Genomic DNA, 6,859 nt, shown 5'->3' with positions numbered 1-6,859 from the left:
TTAATTTTCTGGCTCACCAACAAACACTGTAGTAAACCTCTGACGAGCGCTCTGGAAGTGAACAAATTGCTTTCCGGCTCCGAACCTCTGCACCCGTTGTTTTACAGACAGACCGGGACCTAGGAAACCTTGTCCTGAAGGTAGGACTCTGGCCCATTCGTGAATTCCGCTTCTGCTGCCAGGGGGCGCTGTGCTCCACGCCACCTGCCGGAGATGCGCGCGCAGGGAGGAGGAGGTGCCCGCCGGACAAGATGCTCACGTCGAGCAGGGGCGGAGTCTGTGGGGCAAGATGGCGCTGTCCTCTGTTCTGCGTCCGTTTTCGCGGCTCTTGGTCCCCGCCCGAATCCCGAGCTGCTGTGAGTGTCTCTTCAGGCCCATTCGGCCCTCGGCCTACTCCCACCCAGCAGGAACCATCCTGGAACCTCCGTAGGAGAAGGAGGCCGCGGCGCAGGTCCTGCAATGACCTTCAACCGGCCGCGGTGCGGGTTCTCCATTCCTCATCATCGGCCGACAGCCCTCCCCAAACTGCCACTTGGCCTCTGAGGTGGATCTGGGGTCTTTCTGTCCCCGGCGCTTCGAATATGCCCAGGAGACAGCAAACAGGGAGGTCCTTCCAGGGGCTGCCTCTCATCCTCCCACTCCGGCGACATCTTCACGAGGCTTTAAAGGCGCCCTGAGTCCCGAGGACGGCCCTGTGGCTCTGCTTGTGGCCCGGGATGAATTACTTCAGTTCTCTGAACTATGTTTCCTTGACTGTTTAGATTGGGGGGTGGGCAGATAGAGTATAAATGACAGTGTAAAGCCAGGGAAAGTGGGGCTCTCCTGGATTCCCAGCTCTGGGGAGGCAAAGACAGGCGATCAAAAATTCAAGACCAACATGGGCTGGGCTACAAGAAGCCTTATCTCAGAAGAGTGAATTTCATGCAATAGTATGTATACTAATAAATGTCAGTAAGATACATATTCTCTCTCCTTTTTCAGCTCCAACACGGTCAAAGTTCTATGTACGAGAGCCAGCCAATGCCAAACCTAACTGGCTGGAAGTTGGGCTGACCTTGGGCACCACAGTTTTCCTGTGGGTTTATGTGAGTATCCTACCCATTCCATCCCCTGGAGCTGGAATTACAAGTATAGTGTATCAGATGGTGGTTTCAAGAACATAGCTGTTCTCTGATTTCTAATTAGCACACAGAAAAGTGAGGGATGGGGTTGATCATTCACAGTGTCAGACTTATAAGATTGGAATATATATAACATACACAGTAGGATAAAATAGACCAATGTCCTCTATGTAAGCATGTACAGGCAAGCACACACACAGGTACACAAAAGTGTAGCAACCAACCTGGGACACATTTGACATAGAGTGACATGTTTCACAATTCTTCTGTCAAAGAATTGTATCATTCTCAAATTTAATGTTAGGTTGTGGTCAACAATGTACTCCACTAATGTCTCTGGAATTTCCTAGCCTCTTATTTCTAGTAAAATAGTAATTATTTTAACCTACCCTATTTCTCTTATGAAACATAAGGATCTTTACTTGGTTTCCTCCTCTTTAAGCTGCCAGGAAGATTACATTTCTGGTTTTACTATTCACTTGTAGCTCATCAAACATCATAATGAAGATGTTTTGGAGTATAAAAGAAGAAATGGATTGGAATAAACTTTGGAGATATTAATATAGTAAGTATGTTTATAGGGTATATAGATTATGGAAATTAATTTATCTGTTTGTTTGTGGCTGTGACAGGGTCTCACCTGTCACTGGGCATAGTAGCATATGCTTTTTTTTTAGTGCCAGCATTAGGGAGGCAGAGAGGTTGGCAGATTTCTATGAGAACAACCTGATCTTCACAGTGAGTTCCAGGACAGCTAGGGCTAAGTGAGAGACCTTGTCTCAAAAAAGAGAGAGAGATGGGGTATGTCCTTGAGTTCTCTGTATAGACCAGGATCCACTTGCCCCTATCTCTGCCTCTTAAGTGCTGGGATTTAAGGAGTAAGCCAGCACTCCTGGCCTGCAGAATAACTTCAGTACTGGAAGAGGTCATACCTACCTATAATACTAATGCTGCAGAGACTATGGCAAGGAGATGATTGCCCGAGGCTAGCTTGATCTGCACAGCAAGACCTGGTCCCAAACAATGAAAGAAGGAAAAATAACAGTAAAAACAAAATCACCTTAAATCGTATCTCCTTTTTCTAGTATTTTACACATAGTATTCATAGCACTTAGAATAATTTGTGTGTGTTTGCCATGTCTTATACTTAAGTGTGGATTCTGTAACAGCAGAACTCTCGTGTATTTAATTGTTTGGTTCTTAACACTGCACTCAATACCCACCCAGCCATTCTAGGAGTTTAATGTTTGTAGAACCAATGAATGTATAAAGGCAATGTATTCTGACGTTTTTTCTGCTTGACCATTTTATTATGATTGTCACTATAACTAGCATCCAGTTGAGGAGTTCTGGTAAAACCTAATATTAATGAGATATTTTATATTCTCTAACTTCCATAATCTATATACCCTAACAGAAAGAAGATGTGTGAGTATGTGTATGCATGTGTCACACACATACATGCATATAATATGTATATTACACAAATATATATAATATATATGCTTTATTTCTGAAAATTATTTGAAAGAAATCCGTTACCCTTAAAGTGAAAAATCCCTCATTAAAAAAACAAACAAACAAAAACCTTAGCTTATGGGATGAGGAAATAGCTCAGTAGTTAAAGCAGCTGCCACACAGCATGAGGGGCAGAGCTCAGGTCCCCCATAACCCTTTAAAGGCTGGTTTGGCAGCCACTTGTAATTCCAAAACTCTGAAGGTGAACAGAGGATCCCCAGAATAAGATGACTTATTAGCCACTGGTAAGCTCAGGAGTCAGTTGAGAAACCCTACCTTGATGAATAAGGTGGAAAGCCATTGACAAAAACTTAACATCAGCCTTGGGCACAGGACACACAAAATATCTCAGTTTCCATGGATTAAATCTGCTGGATAATAAATATAATAATCTTAAGTACTGATTATACTTAATAGATATATTTTCTATGTTTGTTTTTCTTTGTTTTTTTTCCTGATGCTCTAAGGTGAATTATTCAGAGAAGTCCGGTTTTGTTTTGTTTTTGGGTTTTTTAGTTTTTCAAGACAGGGTTTCCCTGTGTAGCTTTTGAGCCTGGCCTGGAACTAGCTCTTGTAGACCAGGTTGGTCTCAAACTCACAGAGATCCGCCTGCCTCTGCCTCCCAAGGGCTGGGATTAACCAGAGACTCCAGTTTCACCATTATTTGATTTTTTTTTTTTTTCCTTGTCTTTGTAGGTATGCTTCACATGATGATCATGGCCATGCCTCTGGATTCACCCATCTGTCAGTTGTGGATATGAGAAGAAAGTTACATGTGAATATGTATCAGTCAAGTTCACATGTGCATTTTACATTGTTAAACAAATAAAAATACTTAGTTCTTCACATGTAGAGATGGATTCAGTAATCACTGCTGATGGCTTCTTTTCAACCTTTAACTGTTTTATTTTTATGTATTTATTTATTTATTTTGTGTTTGCATATATGTATGTGTACCATGTACATGCAGTGCCCATAGAAGCCTAAGCTGGAGCTATGGGTGGTTGACAAGGATATTGGGAACCAAACTCTAGTCCTCCACAAAAGCACCAAGTGTTTCCAACTGCTGAATCCCTCTTGTCAACTTTCTTTCTTTTTGAGACAATGTCTCACTTGTAGCTCTGGCTGTTCTAGAACTCACTGTGTTGTCCAAATTGGCCTTGAACTCTCCTAGACCCACCTGCCTCCCTCCTGAGAGCACAACTGTGGCTAGCCCTCCTCAGCTCTTTTATCAAAACATTTAGATGCCTAAGAGACTTTATTATACAAAATACAAAAGAGCCCAAGTAATATCTTGTTGATAAAGAGGTGATAAGTCAGACAGTAAAGATAAACCCTATTATCAGAGTTGCCTCTGTCTCCATTTACTTGAATTTGAATCATTTTGTAGACATGACTGGGCGTTTGTCTGTGGGTGTCAGTGAGGAGTGCTTGCCTACGTGTGTGCACATCATGTGCAGTCTTGATGCCCTGGAAGGTCAGAAGAGGGCATCTGATTTACAGAGGTTACAGAGGTTTGTGAGCCTGCGTGTGGGTGCTAGGAACCAAACCCTAGTCCTCCACAAGAATAACTCCTAACTTCCAAAGCCATCTAGCCCCATAGTGACTTTCTGCTCACTTTTTTTTTTTTTTTAAGATTTATTTATTTATTCTGCATACATGTATCTCTGCAAGCCAGAAGAGGGCACCAGATCTCATTACAGATGGTTGTGAGCCACTGTGTGGTTGCTGGGATTTGAACTCAGGTCCTCTGGAAGAGCAGTCGGCGCTATTTACCTCTGAGCCATCTTGCCCTTTTATGGCCTCATGAAGTTTTCCATTGGCTTTCAGCCAAGTTACAGCAAACTATAGGTTTTTAAAGAAGGACACCAAGCTGGCAAGATTGTCAGTGGGGAAAGTGCTTGCTGGCCTGCCAACCAGAGTAGGATCTCTAGACTCCTCAAAAAGGTAGACAAGAATTGTCCACTGACCACAACACACACAGCAATAAACTAAAAATGAGTAAAGGTGGAGGCGCTGCATGGTGGCCTTGTAACTAGCCAGGACTATGTAGTAGTAACAAGGTCCTGTCTCAAAAAGCTGGAGACTAGCACAGTAATAAAGCCCTTGCCTAGTATTCTTGAAGCCCTGGGTTTAATCACGAGTATCATGAAAATGTTAAAAGGAGAGAATTAGATACAGTTTTAAATGATTTCTGCTGTGAAGTCTTTAATAGCTGGTATTGCATGTGTTTGGGGGCTGGAAAAAGCATGGCCTAGTGTCTTTTGGTGTCACGGACAAAAATTCAAAGTTATAGTATTTGAAAATAATTACACAGATGCCATGGAAAGTCAAAGTTAATAGTAACTTAGCTTGTGTCAGTTTGGATTCCTTGGAAGGGAAAACTTGGCAGATTGTAGACCAAGTTCATGCAAATGCAGTAACAGAGAAGAGTAATCTGTCAGGAAGGCAGTCCAACAAAGTCATGTCCTGCCTAGAACATTTGTAAATATTAGACTCCATGACAAAGAAGAGTCAAAACTGCTGCTGGAATTAGGATTGCCAGTAGGTCAACATTGAGATGAAATTATCTGGAGTTGGGCCCATCGCACAGGTCTTTACAAGTGGCCATATTAAATCAAACCCACTATTGCTAGGCTGTTTGCTATAGTGTATGAGTGACAAATCTAGGGCCTTGCACCTACCATACAAGCACCCCTTAACTCCATCTCCACCATTTTTGGGGTTGATGGTAGAAGGAGGTTAAGAGCTAAGGAATATCAAGAAAAAAATTGAATATAAGCTGGGTGAGACATACCCATAAAACTTCAAGTTAATAAGTGCATGGTGTTTCAGGTTGCTTGATTTGCTAGCACACCTATAGGAAACTGGTGCTATCACATAAAAATTGAGGCCAAAAAAGTCAGTTAACTCCAAATTAATAACACTTTTTACACACACACAAAGCACTTAAAAGCTCACATCTCTACAGAGTCCAGAAAACATAAGACACCAGCAATTTTGGAAGCAGAAAGTTTTAGTTGGAAATAGAGCATACTTTTTTTCTTAAGATTTATTTATTTTATATATACATTGGGGTTTTGCCCTCGTGTATGTGTGAGGGTATTGAATCTCCTGGAAATGGAGTTAAAAGCAGTTTGAGCTGCCATATGGGTGCTGGGAATTGAACCTGGTTTCTCTGGAAGAGCAGCAGTGCTCTTAACCACTAAGCCATTTCTCCAGCCCCCTAAAGCATACTTTTTTTTTTTTTCACAGTCTATGGAGCCTTTTTATGTATGTGTTTTACATCTCTATAAAAAGTTCCTCCACTATGTTTCCACCTTGCTTCTTCATGGTGCATGATGCCAGCTGAGGCTGTCAATACAATGAAGCCAAACTGACTAGATGGGAGCAGATTGTTCTGCTATTTTTCTAGGTCTTTGAGCTGCACATCAAATCTAGGGGTGATCACTCCACAGTTGTTCAACCTTCTTGTGAGGTTCACGACAATTTTCCTAGCTCTGTGGTCATCGATGATTTCAAACTCACCAATGTAACCATGCTTCATCATCACAGTTAGGAACCTAGTGATGGCTTTGGAGCAGGGCCTGATAAGGACCTGGCATTTGCCTCTCTTCTTCATTGTTGATGGCTTCAGAGCATCAGCCAGGACATACATGCGTACCATGGTGACAGCATGGAAAGATGGCAGAAAGAGCTAAAGCATACTTTTTAAAAACAGATTTATTTATTTATGGGTACGCTGTCTTCCTGTACATCTACATGATAGACGAGGCCATCAGATCCCATTATAGGTGATTGTGAGCCACCATGTGGGTGCTGGAAATTGAACTCAGGACCTCTGGAAGATCAGCCAATGCTCTTGACCACTGAGCCATGTTTTCAGACCAAGCATACTTTTAATAAATAGAGTCTGCCCATGTCAGGCTTTGATGATGCAGTTACTTTGTATGAACCTTTTTCTTGAGTGTATCCACTTCAACTTTTGGGGGAGAAGCCCTTCCTGATACCAGGCTGTTCTACTGTAACAGGAACATTCTGTAAGCCCAGTCCTTGACACACTGATACAAGAAGACTGTGAACTTGAAGCCAATGAGACCATGCCTCAGAAGGAAAAAAAAAAAAAATTAAAAAGAGACTCTTAGTATTAGCTATCCTATGTGTCTGCATCATTGCTCAATGCTACCCCTACCCCCACCCACACCCACATCGTAAGGAAA

General features: G+C 42.3%; 1 protein-coding gene across 1 annotated transcript; it reads left to right on the top strand.

The window, feature by feature from the left end:
- The first annotated feature begins 261 nt into the window (after positions 1 to 261).
- Ndufc1 (NADH:ubiquinone oxidoreductase subunit C1) lies at positions 262 to 3,485 on the top strand. The gene is made up of 4 exons (XM_051176914.1): positions 262 to 356; positions 982 to 1,085; positions 1,607 to 1,686; positions 3,336 to 3,485. The coding sequence occupies exons 1-3, from the start codon at positions 290 to 292 to the stop codon at positions 1,664 to 1,666; spliced, it is 231 nt and encodes a 76-aa protein (XP_051032871.1). The 5' UTR covers positions 262 to 289; the 3' UTR covers positions 1,667 to 1,686; positions 3,336 to 3,485.
- The last annotated feature ends 3,374 nt before the right edge of the window (positions 3,486 to 6,859 follow it).

Source organism: Phodopus roborovskii, unplaced genomic scaffold, assembly GCF_943737965.1.
Source record: "Phodopus roborovskii unplaced genomic scaffold, PHOROB, whole genome shotgun sequence".
NCBI classification, from domain to species: Eukaryota; Metazoa; Chordata; class Mammalia; order Rodentia; family Cricetidae; genus Phodopus; species Phodopus roborovskii.
Note: the sequence above shows the minus strand (reverse complement) of the source record. Positions and strands in the feature narration are given on the sequence as shown.